At 55.2% G+C, this 19037-nt stretch overlaps 7 protein-coding genes across 7 annotated transcripts; 2 read left to right on the top strand and 5 right to left on the bottom strand.

The window, feature by feature from the left end:
- Positions 1-3913: 3913 nt before the first annotated feature.
- On the bottom strand, positions 3914-4264 carry TRIREDRAFT_42355 (uncharacterized protein; the record flags this gene model as incomplete). The annotated part of the gene is made up of 1 exon (XM_006969446.1): positions 3914-4264. A coding segment is annotated over one exon (351 nt), but the record flags the coding sequence as incomplete, so codon positions are not given.
- A 1506-nt stretch (positions 4265-5770) lies between these two features.
- On the bottom strand, positions 5771-6715 carry TRIREDRAFT_39753 (uncharacterized protein; the record flags this gene model as incomplete). Its single annotated transcript, XM_006969445.1, has 1 exon — positions 5771-6715. A coding segment is annotated over one exon (945 nt), but the record flags the coding sequence as incomplete, so codon positions are not given.
- Positions 6716-7965: 1250 nt separating this feature from the next.
- Positions 7966-9759, bottom strand: TRIREDRAFT_82241 (uncharacterized protein; the record flags this gene model as incomplete). The annotated part of the gene is made up of 1 exon (XM_006969470.1): positions 7966-9759. The coding sequence occupies exon 1, from the start codon at positions 9691-9693 to the stop codon at positions 7966-7968; it is 1728 nt and encodes a 575-aa protein (XP_006969532.1). The 5' UTR covers positions 9694-9759.
- Positions 9760-10142: 383 nt separating this feature from the next.
- Positions 10143-11447, top strand: TRIREDRAFT_70172 (uncharacterized protein; the record flags this gene model as incomplete). The annotated part of the gene is made up of 1 exon (XM_006969491.1): positions 10143-11447. One exon carries the CDS (start codon positions 10143-10145, stop codon positions 11445-11447), a length of 1305 nt encoding a protein of 434 aa, XP_006969553.1.
- A 340-nt stretch (positions 11448-11787) lies between these two features.
- Positions 11788-14330, bottom strand: TRIREDRAFT_5899 (uncharacterized protein; the record flags this gene model as incomplete). The annotated part of the gene is made up of 2 exons (XM_006969440.1): positions 11788-12036; positions 12093-14330. The coding sequence occupies 2 exons, from the start codon at positions 14328-14330 to the stop codon at positions 11788-11790; spliced, it is 2487 nt and encodes an 828-aa protein (XP_006969502.1).
- A 625-nt stretch (positions 14331-14955) lies between these two features.
- Positions 14956-16795, top strand: TRIREDRAFT_5898 (uncharacterized protein; the record flags this gene model as incomplete). Its single annotated transcript, XM_006969439.1, has 4 exons — positions 14956-15089; positions 15147-15201; positions 15317-16194; positions 16282-16795. 4 exons carry the CDS (start codon positions 14956-14958, stop codon positions 16793-16795), a joined length of 1581 nt encoding a protein of 526 aa, XP_006969501.1.
- A 307-nt stretch (positions 16796-17102) lies between these two features.
- Positions 17103-18357, bottom strand: TRIREDRAFT_52505 (uncharacterized protein). The gene is made up of 2 exons (XM_006969469.1): positions 17991-18357; positions 17103-17906 (listed from the first exon to the last, which is right to left on the bottom strand). The coding sequence occupies exons 1-2, from the start codon at positions 18229-18231 to the stop codon at positions 17245-17247; spliced, it is 903 nt and encodes a 300-aa protein (XP_006969531.1). The 5' UTR covers positions 18232-18357; the 3' UTR covers positions 17103-17244.
- Positions 18358-19037: the final 680 nt, after the last annotated feature.

The raw sequence follows: 19037 nt of genomic DNA, 5'->3' as shown, positions 1-19037 counted from the left end.
TGCTTTAGCAACCATGTCATCGGAGATCTGGAACCTTTCATTTGCACTTTTCCACACTGCTTGGAATCGGGCCAGCATGGGACCGGTCCACTCACATTCGAATCTTCAAAAGCTTGGATCAGCCACATGCAGAACGCGCACGGCCATGCATGGGAATGCAGGGCCCCTTCTCATGATCCAATCACGTTTGATCAGGAGATCCAATACCAGAAGCATTCTATCGAAGAGCATGGCGTTCCCGAAGCGCATGCTGGGACCCTCAGCAACGCAGCACGAAGACCAGTCCATGACAAGGTGCTGGAGTGTCCGTTTGGCGACGATTTCCAACCCCCCGAAAGGAATGCATCCAGTGCTTCCAGTGCCGTCTTCTCGAGCGAAGCTCTCCAGTTACACGTTGCCGCTCATATGAAAGAAATTGCTTTACTTACATTGCAGAAACTGCCCAACGACGGGGATGAAGACGCCGAGAACGTGGATAGCGACCAGCCCTTAGATGAAGATGGGCCGGGGTTTGCAAACTTGCGCGGGTCCATGTACAGTATACTCGACGACCAAGATCTGGACTTCCAGGACGACGGAGAGGAGCCTGCGGATGGCACATGGGAGCACCGCGAAGAGGACATCAGTGCATCGGTAACAAATCTCGACTTAGAGGACAAGGACGACTCGGGAAGGACCAAGCTTCACCGTGCGGTGCAGGCCGGCGACCAGCGCCTGGTTGAGGTTCTGATCTCCGAAGGCGCAAATTTGGCCAGCAAGGACTATCGCGGCAGGACAGCGTTGCATTATGCGGCCATGGGCGAATTGGATTATCCTGCTTCTCATATAATGGAACTGATCCTGAAGGCCGGGGGTAAAACCATCATCAATCTAGGTGACGACAGCGGCCAAACAGCGATGCATTACGCTGCAGAGAGGGGCCTCACGAGCTACATATATGTCTTGGAACAGCACGGTGCCGATACACAAAGCCCTGACAACTACGGGTTCTCTCCGTTCCTCTGGGCTGTGGTTGCTGGGCAAACGAACGCCGCTGGTTATATGCTACGAAACATGGGCGCCGATCCCAATTCAACCAGCGCGGACGGAAAGTCTGCGCTGGCTTGGGCTGCCGGTCTGGGAACATATCATACTGTTCGACTGCTTATTGATCACGATGACAGTACAATCTGGGCACGAGACACGCCCATGACGCCGTTACAGGAAGCTGCAGCTTCGGGCAACACTGACATCGTACAATTGCTCCTCATATCTGGCGCGAATCCAAACCATCGTGCTCGTGATGGTTGGTCCGCTCTACATTGGGCAGCGGAGGAGGGCCATTTGCGAACCGTGGACTACCTATTGAACAATAGGCCCGACGTTAATGCTACCAGCTCTTATGGCACGTCACCACTGCACTGTGCTGCAAACGGGGGACACTATCACATTGTGAGCTTGCTTCTTGAATCGGGAGCCGACCCACTCAAGTCAACATGTCACGGTTGGACTGCATTGCATCACGCCGCCTTCATGGGGCATTCTCACGTTGTCCAGAGGCTCCTGGAAGACGAGCGTGTAAGATCGAGCGCATACCAGCAGGATAACCATGGCTGGTCCGCTCTCCATCTGGCCGTCCATAGTCGAGACCTGGCTACGGTCGAGGCCCTACTTGGCAGCTCCGGCATTGCAGAGCCTTCGGCCCTCGTCGACGAGAGTGGCCTCACTGCAGAGGAATGGCTGGATCTTGGGCTAACTAGCCACTCCTACAAAGCGACCAGCAACTTGGCATTCGGCAAGTCGCGCTGCTGTAGGGGGGTCACAGGCTTACGGCAAGCTGCTGTCATGGGCATCATTCCTGTGATCGAGTACTTAATCAGAGCAGGCCATCGCGTTAATGGCATGGATTCCGGGACAAGAACTGCGCTTTACTACGCTGCAAAGAAGCGCATGCTTCCCATTATGGACCTGCTTCTCGAGAATGGTGCGGATCCCAATATCCTCCCAAGAGGACGCAGAAGCTGGGAAGAATTCATTTCGGATGACGCCGTTTTACTTCGGCTCAACCGAGCTGGTTACACAAGGTGGGATCCTGACCCGGAGATAGAGCGTCAGATTCGACTCGCACTTAGAACTCGAACCCAGTCCTTTGTTCAGCATAGAATTATTCCTGGTGGATTTGCTGGGACTGGAGTTGAGGTCGGAGCTGAGTACACGTATACACGAACGTCGTGGCGATCTACTGTGCAAGTCGACTCGTCATCACCTGTCGTGGCTTCCTCCGCGCCATCTGTCCCGGACCCTTTGGTTCCAAGTGTGGCAGCGGGCTCACCAACACCTGCAACCCAGACAAATGACAATAAGAAGCGCAAATCGGGTACAGTCAGGTCGCGCGCAACAGGCCTCTGGAGACGACTAATAGGATAGTAAGTCCATCTTCGATGCCAGAGTGGGCAGAGACAGTTGTGGAGGACACATGAAGTTTTAGCTATTACTTTATATACAATGAGGTGAAAATTACAATGCTGTTGCCTTGAAATTGACGAAAGAATAAGGGGATATCATTTGTACAATACTCTTGCAAGCAATGACAATCTGCCCGAGAATCTCGAAATCGGCTCTCATCTCAACGTGACGTCTCAGCTGCCTCTAGAACCCTACCCAGTTGCATTCTCTTCTCCGCTTAGTTCTCGCTCTGCTTTGCCACTAATCAGGCGAAAAGATGCGCGATAAGACTTCATAAACCAACGATCCCGTTCACCATATTCTCGACCCCTGGCAACGAGTACAGATGCTGCTTCACTCTTTGTCTCAGTGCCGCCGCAGGAGGTGCAAGGCCATATTGCTTTCCGATAATGAGGCACTCCACAAGAGTCTTGCACGCACGCTTTTGAAGCGGTCCAGGGGGCTGCTGTGATATCAAGGCACTGAACGCCTCCGGGATCGCCTCGCCGATCAGCCATCGGTGGGCAGCGGCATTCTCCTGGCATAAAATCAAGCACGAAGCGGATGGCATGTTGAGAAAGCGGTCTTGTCCCTTCTCCCGGGAGTGCTGAGCGAATTGGAGGATACTAGTCAGGAAGAGGAGTAACCTTTGGGAGTCCTGGCTTTGGCTGATAACGAGTAGTTCATTGGCGCAAGCCTGGCTTGCATCGCTAAACACTTCGACTTCGTGATTGCCGCCAATGTATCCCTCGTAGAATTCTGCAATGACTCTGGCGAAGTATTCAATGGGCTTGGGTTCCTTGTTCTCGATCATGGCGAACTGCGACGTTAGGAGCACCACGGTTCGAGCCACGTTCTCTTCCCGGTTGCCACTTTCAATGCTGGCATCAAAGTCGTTGAGAAACTCGCGGACGCCGTAATGCAAGTACTCCTCCGCGTCTCTGTTGTAAGCGATGGCGGCCCAATGCGAGAATGCCCTGGCCGTGATGGCATCGCCTTCTCTCCATCCTTGTCGGACAGCGGCGAGTTTTGCCTCCGAGCCGACGAGGACCGCGATGACCAGCAATGCTTGAAGATCTCTAGGAGCGACCGACCGGAATATCTGCGTCGGCAGGTCGGTCATGGCTGTGAGTCTTCGTGGATTTCTGGCCACAATGAGCTGGACGAAGAATTCGCGATACTGCTCGGCCCATTCTCGCAGCTCGTCCGTCCTGTTTTCGTCCACGAGCTCCTGCAGTACAGACATGTGCTCCCAGCGGTCCAACGCCAGAAATTTCAGATATAGCGTCACCAATCGAAGGATGATGGGAAAGCGGAAAGATAAGCCCATGGTCTTCATGACGATTTCGACATTCCGCGACGCCTGCTTGTATCGTGCAAGAAAGATTGGCTCCTGAAGTCCCAACAACTCCTTCACCCTCTCTTCCATTGGGTCTGAAGGCCCTTTTAAAGAAGTGACTCCCGGGGGAGTTGGCAGCCTATTCACGCGCGCTCCACGTTCCAGCAATATCTGGATGATCTCTTTCGAATTCGCCTGGATAGCTCGGATGAGGGGCGTGTCGCCATGCTCAGACTTGCTCTCAAGACGGGCACCCCGGTCAATCAGCACAGACACGATGTCTTTGTGCTGTCCAGTGACAGCTATATGGAGCGGCGTCAAATCGCTCCGATCCTTGACATTAACACGAGCACCATGGTCGAGCAGAAACACCACCATGTCGCGGTGACCTCGGTTGACGGCCCAGGAAAGCGGCGTCCGGCCGTAGTTGTCCCTTCGCGAGATGGCACGAGTATGCTCGGTGATTAACATCTTTGCCCAGGGTACGTTGCCAAGATACGCAGCCAGATGCAAAAGCGTGAAGGTGGGCGCATTTCCGCCGTTCTTCTCATGCTCCCAATAGAATTTCCACCATCGGTCCCGGATGGGTGAATTGGCTTCGAAGAACGGACGTGAGAATTCGGACGGCGAATCAATTGCGTCCATGGCATGTTGAAAATGCGCCGGCCAATGTTGACTGGCATAAGTTAGGAGGGTATCGTGGCCAGATTTCTCGTCGATACTCCTGGGAGTCCCATAACCACGTTCAATGTGGTCCAGGCAGGTCCGCATAAGAGTCCTGTGGGTTTCGTGGCTCATGCGGAACCCTCTGATCCCGTCGATGTTGACTTGATCGCTCTGGAAGAAGTCTTTGGCCGACTCATGGACCAGGTTGACTACATCCCCTTCGATCTTTACGAGTAGCCCGCAGCGTCTGAGTCGATTCTTGGTCACTGTAGTTGCCGGAATGTCACCAAATGCCCTGATCCCCGCGGCCACTGTCAACTCATCCACAGTCAGCGGCCGGGAAGCGAGAACAACCCATTGGAGGATGGGAACCAGAGCCTCCTTATCGTCAATCTGCTGAAGTAGCCGCTGATAAACCCCGCCAAGGCCTTTGGGGACACGATGAAGGATCTCGGTGATTTTGCTCCAACTCCTGCCCTGAAGCTCGTTGGCAACGAATCCAACCCACAGAAAGGTGCCATCAGCACCAGCCGACAAAGCTTGTCGAACTTGGGCCACCTTTTCTTCGGAGAGGTTTTGTTCGGATGCCAGTTCGGCAACTTTTGCCAAGATATACCTCTCAATGTCGCGTGAAACCTCTGTACCGGAGGCGTCCAGCTTGATATACTCGTATTTGCCGAGCGTTCTCTCCAGAACAGCCGGCTGGGGGCGGGAGAGACAAATGAGCTTTAGTCGTGGCCTTGCCTTTTCCTGATCGGTTGACAGGCAGTTTCCAACGGCATCGAGAAGCTGCCCAAGCGAATCCTTTTCGCATTCATCCAGACCGTCCAGCACGCAGACCACCTGGGAAGATGAACTCTGCTGAAGCAGGGTTAGAAACACCCTCCACAAGGAGATGAAGCTGGAAACGGTATATTTGGTTGTTTCAGTCCCCTCGAAGGAGCTCTTGACGTATTGCGCCAGGTGTGGCTGGCGGTCGATCCATTGATGAATGATGCCTCTCATGATGGTCAGTGCCGTGTTCCGGTTTTTATCTCGGTTGCTGCAAAAGTAGTAAAGGAGAACGTCGCCCTCGGCATCGATTGCTGGCTGGAGAATCTCGGTGATATAAATCGCCAGCATAGTCTTCCCCTTCCCGGGGCCGCCCGAGATCCAGAGGAGTGGTCGATGGGCATCTGCCAGCCACCCTTGATAGCTGGGGTGCCGTATAAGCCACTCGCAGGTGCCATCAACTCTACGCCCTTTCAGAGTAATAAGAGCTTTTCGATCGACCTCGGGTCTGGTTAAGAGCAAAGCGTCGAGGACCGGCGCAGCCTCGGCATATGTGTTTGTTGCCAGAGGTGCCGTCTTGGGCGCCGTAGGTATGAACGAAAGGACCTCTTTTGCATATGCAGCTGCAGCTGCCGCCGCATATGCCTGCCAGAGCTTGGAGCTGGAACTGTGAGAATCTGCATAGTCGCAAATCCCTCGAATGATCAAGTATTTGGCGGCATCTTTCAGGCCACTCGCCTCTGTTTCCAAACAGAGAGCGCCTAGCTTATGTGCCAGCATGTCTCGAGTCGCCCCATGGCGTATAGGGCGATGGCTAGAGACAATCGGACCATAATGAACTCTAGGGTTCTGTGTCTCTCGTGGCTGCCGGGGCCGAATCATATCTGGGTTGCAATGTATGCATCCGTCTTCTGCAAATTCGGCGGTTGCGTGCTGGTAATCGGGCTCGAAGAGGACGTCTTGCTCTGGGCCGGGATGGGCAAAGATGACGGGGTCTTTCTGCACGATCTCAGATAAGTGCCGGGACATCTGGCTTTCATCAAAGATGGCGGCTGTCTCGGCCTTTCCCATAGCTGTGAGAAGTAATGGCGTTGGCTGCTCTGGCGCTCTGCCACGGATCGACTGATGTTGATCTCCTGCTCGCTCTTCGTTTGCTTCGTATTGGGTGACACCCGGCCGGCCACCTGTCGACTTGCTGACGACGACATCGCCAAGGCGTATATCCTCATTCGTACCTGGAACTCCTCCCCCAATGCCAACCAACAGAGTGCATCGTACAGACTTGAAGCTCGCGTGGAGCTGCGCGGCCACGCTCGCCACCGAGGTTTCGCCATACACGCCAGAATGTGGATATGCGAGCACAACATTGTGGCCTTGAAGGCTCCCTAGAATGTAGTTGTTGCTGTCGTCCAAGGTTGAATCCGGAGGTAGGGCATCATGGATGCGATCAAGCGTCGCTTTGGCTGCCGCGACCTCTACCGGCAGTGCGCAAACCCATCCGACCAGGTAGTCATCACGGGATGCCATTTCCAGGTAGGCGGCACGCACAGCACCGCGGCGAGAAACTCGCAGAACTTCAGTGCCTATACGTTGTCTTACTTTGAGACTGGTTGTGGCTGTCGGTAAGGGACGACCAAATCGACCTTACAGAACATTGTGTGGGTTGATGTAGGTGAGAAGACAGAGCAAAACAGTCCGATCCGTCAAGCAACAAGTCAAACAAGGAGTATGCAGCCGCGAACGCGCGGGGGGATAGAGGCATAGACAGGGTCTTGATCACCTACCCTGTACCTCTATTGCTCCATTCTGTCACCCCCAGCATCAGGCCTCGGGCGTGTATACCCTGAAGCGTCCACTTTCCGAGGGATTGGCCTGGCGGTGCCAAACACAATTGGGACCCGGAGAGCTGATGAGGCTCCTGGGCCACACCCTCGGGAACACACCGCAGAAGGATGAGGCGCAGCCCTGTCAGCGCAAGCTGCAACAGTGCCAAGGGCAGGCAGACGTCCACCCCTGCTGGGGTCGAATCCTTGGGCCGGCATCATATGTTTAACGGATAACGTCGAAGTAATAGGTACGTCGTTGCTCAGCCAGTGATTGAGCCCGTCTCCGCTGCGGAACGGATAGGCACCGTGCGGCCACGGAAATACCCCAACCATCCATACTATTTCCTAGCCATTCCTATACCAACGGGTGGCTACATGTCCGTAAGCGCGCGCGTCCATTAATATGGCGCGGGAGGTTCTCTATACTTATGCGCTCACCCTTTGGAGAGGTCAAACACAGGCAGGATGGCCGTGTCTCGGTGCAGTCTGTAGCCGTACGATCATGTTGACGAGTCTGTTTAGTTTCCCGTGCTGTGAAGCTGATCACATGAAGGAGGCTCTTGTGTCCCGCCAGAAGACTGGTTGAATGATGAGAGTACAGACCAATGACTTCAAAGTTCTAGCTTTGCTAGATTTCTTTTTCTTTCCTTTTCTATGCAAAATTCAACTCTCTGGGGCTTCTGCATGCATCTCGTCTGGTAATAAGGTTAAAAGGGGGTAAGTCCACTCTCCAGGTTAACTCGCGGATGGTCTATGGCAACGTTTGTTGTCGTGGAGAATAGTACGATTGGGATGGGGACTCACGAGTCTCTACAGTACAAGGAGTATCTAGTTATGGACATGGAACAGAATGCGCATCACAAGGGACCATTTGATTAGACAGGAAGACTATGTCGGCAAGCATCAAGAGCGCCTTCCCCCCTTGATGTAACACATATTCTACCCAAACCTATTGCTGTTGATGTTCCAAAAGAAGTCAGGGTTGAGCAACTGATCAATATCACTATACTGCAGCCCGAAAAACTGATCCGTAAAGCTATCCATACCAAGCATATCCTCCGACAGCATCGGCGAGGTATCCAGGACATCCTCAACGTCCTCAACAGGGCTCATCGGACGACTCTTTAGTATTTCACTCAACGCAGAAGCAAACATCTCTTTACCCCTTTGATGCAACAAGACGAGCGAACGAGCCGTCCTCAGAGCCTCACGCGTTGCCTCGGTCTTGTACACGGCAGACACGTCTCGCAGGCACTGCATCGCGTCTCGTAGCTGCGAGATGGATGAAACCGTGTCTATGGCAAGCAGCACACAGACAATCTGGAACGGCACATAGGTCATCTGATGCCAAGGGGTACGCGCAGCAAGGACAGCCTGCGCAGCCTGGATTCCGTTTGACGTGAGTATGAGGACTTGTTGGAGAACGGAGTCTGACAGGGCAACGTCCATGGAGCGCAATCGCCGACAGAGGCAGAGTGCGAGGTTACACTGGGCGAGAATAGACGGCGGAGCCGAGTGCACGCGGTTGAGAACGACCTGAAGCGCGTCTTCCAGCTCAAGAGCTGTGGGCTTCCGCTGCGGATCAAGCTCCATTGACAACGGAAGCAGTTCCATCAGCTCGCGGGTAAAGTCTCCTTTTCTCTTTGAAGGCATTGCCGTAGTAGGATTGAACAAGGAGACCCGGGTGAGGCCCATGTCGAACGACATCCAAATGTTGAGATGCTGAGCAATGGTCACAATCCTCTTCTTTGTGTCCAGACTGACTTCATTGTGGGGAGAGGACAGGATTGCCTCTTGAGGTGCGTCGACGGTGAAGCCAGCGGCGTCAATCATGTGCATTACCGTGCAGCTCGCCATCCAAGCGACATGATGCGTCTCGGCAATCCTCAGATAGATCACACGAAGCAGCCACGCCGTGATGCTGTCAGCAGAAGGAGTGCTGTACAGGGTCCTTTCAAGCAAGGCCCGGGATAGCTCAACCAGCGCGACTTCGGCAGTGTCAGATTGAACTTGCGAGAACAGGCAGCCGAGTGCAGCAATGCCGCAGAGCACGGCTTCTTGCTCTGGCGTTACGCTTGGCACTGCCCATCTCTGTTGTATCCGACGACAAATTTGAGTACGATCAACAAAGCCATAGATCGGATCGAGCTTCTGAAAGTACACAGCTGCCAGCTCCTGCAGTCGCTTCTGTGAAATAATGTCCGTGATAGACTGGGCGGGCGGAGCATGCAATTGCACAGCCTGTAGTGATCGTGACCCGAGAAAGGCATTCCAGGCAAAGCTGTGCATCCTGGGGTTTCTCTTCGGATCCAGCCTCAAGGCCAACGTCCTCACAAATGCCGGGCAGGAATTCGCCTCCACGGAACGCGCCTGAACAACTTTACTCGCCGCAGCCGACTGAGCTTCATCGCGGGCGAGCTTCGTCTCTGAAAACGCCGGGGCCGGAACCAGAGCCGGAGCCGATACGGCGTCTCCGGAAAGACCCGGGATCCGCTCCGGGTCCGGCTTGGACTCTCTTCTTCGCCGCGATTTGGACGTCTGATAGATGCAGTGGTATTCGAAGCGCACGCACGTGCCGCATGGTTGAGCGCCGTCGCATCGCCTTTTGAGGTCGCGACACGTCTGGCATGCGATTTTGGAACGTTTGCGCCCCTCGTCCCGAGTCATCGCGCTAGGGTTATGATGTACTTGTAAGAGGGGGGTATTCGACTTCGTTTTCTGGTCAGAACCTTCTTCAAGACTGGTCCTATGGTCAGGAAATCGGATATCGAGGCAATGTGATGTTCAAGTGAACGGATCCCGAGCAAATGCCAAGTTTGAAATAGGCTAATATGGGGGATTGGGCAGTCCGCCATCGTTGGCGGGAATAACGGGTATCACGCATAAAGCGGGAAGAGGCATGTCAACGACAACAAGGGCCTGTTTGTCATTACTACAGATATAACAGAGTCGCAAAAAGTCAAGACTGACTCTGTTTCATAGACAAAATCAACTCTCTACCCAACCCTACACCATTTCACCCATACAAGTAATTCTGGTGAACGCAACGCTGAGCTTTTACACTGAGGCACACTTGAGCACAAGACACCAGGCCTCAGCTTGCCAACAGAGAAAAAATGGAGGTGGAAAAGTGTTCAGCAGAACAAGACGGAAACACAACATGCGACTCAGACCAGCCACCACCTCTAAACGGCCCTCACCAACACCAAGACGCCTCCAATGATCCTCCCGACGGCGGCTTCGCAGCATGGACACACGTCCTCCTCATGCACATCATCTTCTTCAACACCTGGGGCGTCGCCAACGGCTACGGCGTCTTCCAGGACTACTACACCCAGACCCTCCACCAGTCCCAGTCGTCCATATCCTGGATTGGCAGCGCCCAAGTCTTCTTCCTCTTCTCCATCGGCGCCGTCGCCGGGCGTCTCACCGACGCGGGACACTTTCGGGTCACGTTTGCCTGCGGCGTGGCGCTGCAGCTGTTGGGCATATTCATGACTTCTCTTTGCACAGAGTATTGGCAGATCTTTCTCGCGCAGGCAGTGTGTCTAGGCATAGGCAATGGGCTTACATTCTGTCCTGCTCTGGCTGTTCTCTCGCAGTACTTCAAGAGATATCGGGCTTTTGCGGTTGGTCTTTCTGCTGCCGGGGCTGCTGTAGGTGGACTTGTCTACCCGGTGTTGATAAACCGACTCATCTTCCATGACAACTTCGGTTTCCCTTGGACTCTACGCATCATGGGCTTCATCATGCTGGCCACTTACATCCCCTGTCTCATTTGGTTCAAGCCCCGTTTGCCACCGCACAAGACGGGCGCGTGGACTGATACATCTGCTTTCCGAGACGTGCCATTCCTCTTCTTCGCGCTGAGCATGTTTCTCAACTTCTGGGGCCTTTACTTTGCCTTTTTCTACTTGGGAACGTTTGCTCGCGAAAAGGTGGGAACCAAAGAACCGATCAACTTGCTCATCGTTCTCAACGGCGTGGGCATTATTGGACGTATTTTGCCTACAATAGCCGCCGACAAATGGGTCGGCATGCTCAACATGCTCATTCCCATGAGCTTTGCCGCGAGCTTGCTCGTCTTTTGCTGGACAGCAGTATCATCAACAGCCGGTTTGTATGCCTTTGCCGTCATCTACGGCCTGGTAGCAGCAGCACTGCAAGCCCTGTTCCCAGCCGTCGCCACAACCATGACTCCTCATCCGAGTAGAACCGGGACACGTGTGGGGATGATTCTTGGGTTTGTCAGTTTCTCGACGCTCACGGGTCCAGCCATCTGTGGTGCCATTATCCAGAGGCAGGATGGAGAGTACTTGGGGGCGCAGATGTTTGCTGCTGTGAGCATTCTTCTGGGCGCGATGATGGCTTTGGCTGCGAGGATGGCCAAGGCTGGATCAAATTTGACGACAAAGGTGTAGACGAGGATGAAGATGATAATTAGATTTCAAGACATCTAGACGTCATGATTAGAGCTCGCTTAAATACAGGAACAATTGCGAATACAAGACAACTTCACACATGCATGGCTACCACCACGTTCGACATGATGCAACCTCCTAATGCAGATGATGTTTGGAAATGAACGCGTTAAGTTGACAATGACAAGCCGGTAAATGACAAAATGTTTGATTCAATTCCAAACGCCGTCAACTGTCTAGCCAGCATCCTAGTCTTTAATATCAAGATAATTCGTATCCATATTCCTCGCCAATGTCAACAAATTTTCCCACCCGTGGACCCCCACAAACCGTCGCAACATTAAGCCATCACGGCTTCCGGTCTCCTCTGCGAAGCATTACCCGGCCCCTTCTTTGCACCAGGTCGAGCCAACGTGTACTTGGCAAAGGCACGCGCCAGAGCCTTCTTGCAGCTGACCTTTTGGCTTCCTACAAAACTCTCTACCGTCACCGCAATGGCCCGGTCAATGTCTTGTGCTGAGCAGTATTCGGAAAGGCGCATCCTGCAGAAGGCTTCGCTGATTCTGATGATAGCCTCAAGATGACGGACCTGGGACAAAATGTTAGCACCATAGTATGTATCAGAACACACATGTTCAAACTCACAGTGATGGGGTAGGCGCCTGTCGCGAGGGACTCTCTTCTCATATCCGCAAACAGCCTGGCCACCTTATCCTCGTCCATGTGATAGAGTTTGGGACTGCAGCGCTCCCGGGCATACAGAATGTACTTGCGCAGCAACTCCTGGGGGATTTCCTTGACATCTCGCTGATCCCTGGAAGCAGCCGTCTGCTGTGTGTCCATTGCGCTGCCTTGGGTAGCTGTGCCTGGACGCGCCTGTGACACGGGATGGCTTCGGCCGTGAGAGCCAACAATGAACCTTGCCAACCGCTCGTCCTCGGAGGGCTCTACCAAGTCTCGCACCACGCACAGAATGTCGAAACGCGACAGAATGGGCTCCGTCAACTCCACGTTGGCCGAGAAGGGAATCATGGAGTTGTAACGACCACCGATCGGGTTGGCGGCGGCAATGATGCCACAGCGAGCTTGAAGAGTTGTCACAATACCCGCCTTGGAGATGGAAATGGTCTGCTGTTCCATGGCTTCGTGGATCGAAGTTCGATCCTGGTCGTTCATCTTGTCGAACTCGTCAATAAGGCAAGTGCCTCTATCAGCCAAAACAAGAGCACCGCCTTCGAGAGTCCATTCGCTCGTCAAGGGGTCTCGGCGGACGCTAGCCGTCAGACCGACAGCACTGGCACCTTGGCCGGTGGCAAAGACGGCCCTGTGTGCTGTTTTCTCGACGTATTTGAGAACCTGTGATTTGGCCGTTCCGGGATCACCAAGAAGGAGAACGTTGATGTCTCCACGAACGTGATGGGCTCCTCGGCCGGTCTTGGCTACGCCACCAAATAGGGACAGGGCAACTGCCGTCTTGATATCCGTGTGTCCGTAGATACTTGGGGCGATGGAGTTGACAATCCGGTCCACAATATTGGGATCGCGAGCTAGTTTGCGAATCTCCTGCTCGTCTTGTTCGGTCAAGCGGAATCCAGCAAGCTGGTCGTGGGATTTGACAACGTTGTTGGCCTCGAGGATGGTGGCAAACACAGGGAAACCATTGCGGTTGTTCAACTGCGCATCGTAGTTGTTCCGGTAAATACCAGTGACCTCGATCTCTTCACCTGGCTTGGCCTTGTCAATCAAATCCCACAGCAGGATGACCTCTCGGTGACGGGGAAGACGACCGGCAGGAACAGTGCCGGGCGACTCCTGAAGGGTGAGCCTCTGGTAGTTGCGGTAGACGGTCTTCTCAGAGTTCAAGGTGAAGGGCCCGCGAGACTGACAGCTCTGGCAGAACGTGACCTTGACCTCGACGTGAGACTCTTGCTGGAAAGGACCGAGAGTCTCACCGCACTTGCCACAGTCGAATTTGACATATTTCAGCTGAGGAAAGACGCCACTTCGACGTGTGACTACTCCGCTGACGCGCACAAGGCAGTTGAGGTGCGACTGGCGCAATTGTCGAAGTGTGTAGTGAACAGGCAGGTCAAAGATGCGGACGTGGATTTCGGAGTGGATACGCTCGTAGTCAGGGTAGTGCAGCAGGACAACATCCATGGCGACTTGGTCAAACAGCTTGAGCATCTCCGCAGGGGCGTTGGCCAAGAAGTAGGCGAGGATGGCCTTGCTCTCGGCCAGGTGCTCGTACGAGACCTCCAGCGACTCTGCGTTGATCTCACCAAGCGTCCGAATACGGCTGCCATAGACTGATGAGCCAGAGGCATCTGTATAGGACGTCAAGAAGGCTTTGAACTCTCGCTTGATGGTGCGCTGAACCGGGGGCTGCGATACCCACTCGGTCAGGTTGGAGGCCTTGACGTCGCCCAGAGCCTCGAGGGAGAGCTCCTCGTCCATAATGTCATCCATGGCATCATCCGGGTCTTCGTCGTAGTGGTGCCTTCGCCGACGAGGCTGCGCCGTGAGGTCAATGTCTCCGTCTTCGTCATCGCCGGGGAGGTACGCGGCCGGAATCCTCTGTCTGCGGGCCACTTCTCTGTCTCGTCGGTTGAGCTGAGCCTCGAGTCGCCGCCTGTCGCCCAGGTCCATGGAATCGTAGTCGCCTTCGTCATCAAGGCCTGCACCCTCGTACGCATCGTCCTCTCGTTCTCTGTAGTCTGCTTCGAAGCCCTCGCGGAACAGGTCGACGTCGTCGTCGGCCATCTCGTCAATGTCGTCGATATCGTCCTGGATCTCAGCCTCCTCCTCGACCTCGTCGTCATCGTCCATACCATGAGCCATCAAGGGCCCAGGCGGAGACGATGGCAGCGGGCTTGAGCTCATGCCGGGCGTGGACACATCGTCGCCATCAGGGCGCGAGCGCTTGCGGCCTGACCGCGGGGCGGAGCCTCGATTGGCGGAGGCGGGATGGTCACGAAGGGGGGAGCTGTTGCGCCTTGTTAGCAGGAAGTGGAAGAAGATGCAGAAATGGAGACGGACCTCATGATGGCAGCTGTGGGAGTGGCTGCGGGTGGGAGTTGCAGCTCGATGTGTAAAGACGAAAAATTGGGCGGATGAAGGGACGGAAATCTGGCGATGCAGCTCTAGGTTTGGCTGTGGGGGCGCGACAACAGCGAGAATTAGGGAGCAATTGGCTGGAGCTCAGGTGCTCGACGCGCTGAAGACGCGTTAATTGCTGGGCGCTAGGCCCGATTGGCGTCGACGCGTAAAGTGGTTTTGCCGGCTCTTCGCTCGTGCTGACAAAAGAATATGAGCATGTCCCGCAGGCAGCTACACTTGTTCGCGTCTAGATTAATCTGTCAGCCGAACCGAACCGTCGCTGAGGCTGCCTCGTCATACGCAGAGCCGTCTTCCTCCACAGCCAGGCTTCGCAGCATCTGATCCTTCTTCTTCCTTTACCTTATCTTCATCATCCTCTCCATCGCCTTGGACTCGCGCATCGCCCATCATGTCTAGCGAGTCCGCCCCGCCCCCGATCGACTCGCTGTCCATCGAACAGGCCAAGACGGAGCGTGTCTCCGGCCGCAGCAACAGCTTCTCCCAACAGTCGCGGGCCTCTGACGACTCTCAAACTGCCGCCGAGTAAGTCGCAATGGGAGAACAAAGATGTCACGAACTACGAGCTAATACGCGGTCTAGTTTCCTTCGAGACCAGGAGATGCTCGAGGCCGATGCGCGCGAAGCCCTACCTTATGTATGTTCGACACCCTGACCTACCTTAAGACACAAGCAGCACCATCATCATCTTCATCTTCGTCATCTTCTTACTCTTCTTCTTCTCCATAGCTGATTGAATATCCCACCTCTAGAGCATCGAAACGTGCACCAAGATCCTCGGACCGCTGCGACAAAACGTCTTCGCCTGCCTGACCTGCAACCCTGCGCCGGCAAAGGATGGAGACGCCTGGAATCCCGCGGGCATGTGCTACGCCTGCTCCGTCTCCTGCCACGGCGAACACACTCTAGTCGAGATCTTCCAGAAAAGGAACTTTACCTGCGACTGCGGAACAACGCGCATGCCGTCGACCAGCCCCTGCACGCTGCGCATCAATAGCGAGACAAATACCAAAGGCAATGTCCACTCCGAAGAGCCGGATGCGAACAACAAGTACAACCACAACTTCAAGAACCGCTTCTGCTGCTGCGAGTGCGACTACGACCCGTTTGAACAGAAAGGAACCATGTTCCAATGCCTTGGCTTGGGAACGGAAGAGACCGGAGGCTGCGGAGAGGACTGGTATCATCCTGGCTGCTTGGTCGGCATGGGCCCCAAGTGGTATGAGAAGATGGACAGCAAGAAGCCAAAGTCAGCACCAAAGGAGACGGAGGGCCAAACCAATGGCCTGGCAACCATCGCCGAGAGTGATGAGGCACAGCCGATCAACGGCACGGCGGAAGCCGGTGATGTGGCTGTTGAGGACGAGGATGACGAGCCGCCCATGCCTCCCGGGTTCCCAGGCGAAGACGACTTTGAAGGGTTCCTGTGTTACAAGTGCGTTGATGCGAACCCGTGGATCAAGCAATATGCAGGAACCTCGGGCTTCCTACCAGCCATCTTCCTAGAGCAGCCCGCAGCGTCTGCGCCCTCTCCACCGGATAGCACGACCACCGTTGCGTCCAAGAAGCGCAAGGCTGAAGATGGTGACGAAAACCGTGCAGATGCTAAGCGCGTTAAGAGCGAAGATGAGTCTGCATCTACCACCGCAACTGACGCTGCAGCTCAATCCGCCAAGGATAGCCTCGACGTCAAACCTACCGACGCTCAGAATGCCAGGGAGGACGGCCCGACCTCGTGCAAATTGCCCAACCTCCCTGCCGCACCCAAAGGTCGCTTCTCCCTCTTCTTCAAAGAGGACTTCCGCGAGAAGTTCTGCCGCTGCTCAGACTGCTTCCGCCACCTCAACGCCCACCCCCAGCTTCTGGAGGAGGAGGAAGTCTACGAACCCCCTCTGTCCGACGACGGCGCTTCGCAGCACGGAGGCTCAACGCACGGAAGCGGCAGCCTGCTCGACCGGGGCGAGAGCGCCCTGCGCAACATGGACCGCGTCAAGGCGATTGAGGGCGTCATGGCGTACAACCACCTCAAGGAGCAGCTCAAGCCGTTCTTCAAGCAGTTTGCGGAGAGCGGCAAGGCCGTCGGGGCGGAGGACATCAAGGCATATTTCGCAAAGCTGCGGGGTGACGAGCAGGGGATCAAGGAGGCGGGCGAGGCTGCCGCGTCGTCCAAGGAGAATGGGGACGATGGGGGTGGTGGGGGTGGTGGGAGACGCGAGCAGAGCGGATATTGAACGGTGCAGTTGTGTCCGTTCTCCTGCTTGGTCGTCATAACCGGGGTTCCAATTCCCCATTATGATATTGTCAACTTTTTTTTTTCTTGATGAACATGTATTGATAGGTACTGTTGGGATTTGCAAAGGGGCTCGGAAAGCGGGATGCCGGGAAAGCACGTGAAGGCAATTTTCATAGATACCTATGAGATGACGGCTCAAGTTTGCCCTACATATTGTACTTTCATATCTTGCCATGTTGGCTTCTGGATTCATTTGGTATACAGACTAAACATGCTGTGACTTGCTCTTTGCCATTCATTACATGTATCTACACTTTGTAAAGCAGCATCGTGACGATGCGGATATCTCAAACTCCGCCTCACATCTCTCCAGACTTGACTTGCTCAAGTCGTTCGTGCCACTGCACTGACGTGAACCCTCCGATCTTACACCCTTTCCATCGCCTCTCATCTACCCGTAGACCCCGTACTGGACGCCGCACTCAGCGGCCGAGGAGGCGGTATAGGCAGCGACTCCTCCCTCTGCATGGCCACACCACCCATGATGCCCATGGACGACAAGTGATGCTGCTGCTGCTCATCGCTGTCCTCGCCCTGGCTATCCACCATGTGCTGCTCCTGCGCCGCCCGCAGCTCCAGCTCCCTCAACCTCTCCTTCTCCGCCTCGTCAATGATATCGTCGTCCGCGCTCCAGTACGGATCATCGTCCTCGAGCTCCGGCATCGCCATCCTCTTCCAGAAGCGCAGCTCCTGCCGCAGCGCAGTGTCGTCCACGCGCCTCTTGAACCGCTCCTCGTCCTCGTCGTAGCGCCGCCGGAACGTGCGCAGCGCCTCGTTGGCGCGCCCGGCGTGCGTCTGCATCTCCCAGATCTGCTCGCGAAGCCGGCTGTTCTCGCGACGGGCCTCGTCGAGCTGGGCGCGGTAGGAGCGGTGCCAGGCGGCCACGTCGGCGACGTGCTTGGCCTTGTACTCGTGGAACTGCTTGAGCATGAGGGAAAGGGCGTTTGCGTACTGGGTGAGGAGGGCGGCGTTGGCGTCGCGGCTGTGCTTGGCGCGGTCGAAGGACTCGGAGAGCTCGGAGATGAGGCTGTCGAGGTTTGTTTCCTGGGCTGGTGAGGGATTACAACAGTCGTTAGCAAAGAGAGATGGATCGTGGGGGAAATAAAAAGAGTCATCGGTAGGGTGGTCCTCACCATTGATGTCGTCCGCCGCAGACGAAATCAGGTCGCCGTTGCTCAGCCCCTGGGCCTTGGCCTTGTTGCGTATCCTGCCCAGCCCGTTGACAATCTCCTCGGTGACGCGCCTGTTGTCGGCCAGCTGCCTGCTCAACTCCTCGACCATGCCGTAGATGTAGTTGAGCTCGGCCTGGTGGCCGGCAGGGGTTGGCGCGGGCATGACGGCGCCGCCCATGGTTGCGCCGTTCATGCCGTTCATCTGGTAGTGCTGCTGCTGCTGCTGTTGTTGATGGTAGAGGGCCTGTTGCTGGAGCTGCTGCTGCTGCTGGTGATGTTGTTGTTGGAGGTAGTGTTGCTGGAGATAGTGCTGCTGAAGCTGTTGCTGGTGGAGCGTCTGCTGCTGCTGTCGCGCCTGAGCCTGAGCCTGAGCCTGTGCTTGTGCTTGTGCCTGTGCTTGAGCCTGTGCTTGCGCCTGAGCTTGGAGCTGGGCCTGGAATTGAATTTGATGTTGTTGTTGTTGTTGTTGCTGCTGTTGCTGCTGCTGCTGCTGCTGCTGTTGGGGGTCCAGGCTGGCAAAAGGCATGTCGCGCGTGGCTTGTTCTTGGTGCAGGTTAGTCAAGATGTGCTCTGGCGCTTCGGCTGCCATTCCTGCGGCTGGCCTGGTTTCTCTTCGGGCTTCGCCTGGATTCGCAAGTACCGGGACGGCGTCTTCTGGCGGGCGCTGCTATGCTGTAAATTGAACCCTTTGACCATCTGCGGCAGGTCAACTGGAATTGATTCGCTCCGAGTCTCTTGTCGATGATGCCGAGACGTGCAGACTGCAATTTGGCTTTCGCACCTTTTGCTCTTTTTTTTTCCCCTTCTTGCCCGACTCCCAATTCGTCTGCCAGAGTTGCAGAGCAGAGCAGTGCGAAAAACGCAGACGCAAGGGGGGGGTTTTCCTCTGCCAGCTGGCTGCCGACTTTTGGAGACCTGTTTGGCGAGGTACCTGCAGAGTACGACCGTTTCAGCGTCTCCTCTGAGCGGACTGCTTGTACTTCCTGACTACAGTACAATGGCGGGGAT

This window comes from Trichoderma reesei (assembly GCF_000167675.1).
Source record: "Trichoderma reesei QM6a unplaced genomic scaffold TRIREscaffold_33, whole genome shotgun sequence".
NCBI lineage: Eukaryota > Fungi > Ascomycota > Sordariomycetes > Hypocreales > Hypocreaceae > Trichoderma > Trichoderma reesei.
The sequence above is the reverse complement of the archived record's forward strand: the minus strand, read 5'-3'. Positions and strand labels throughout refer to the sequence as shown.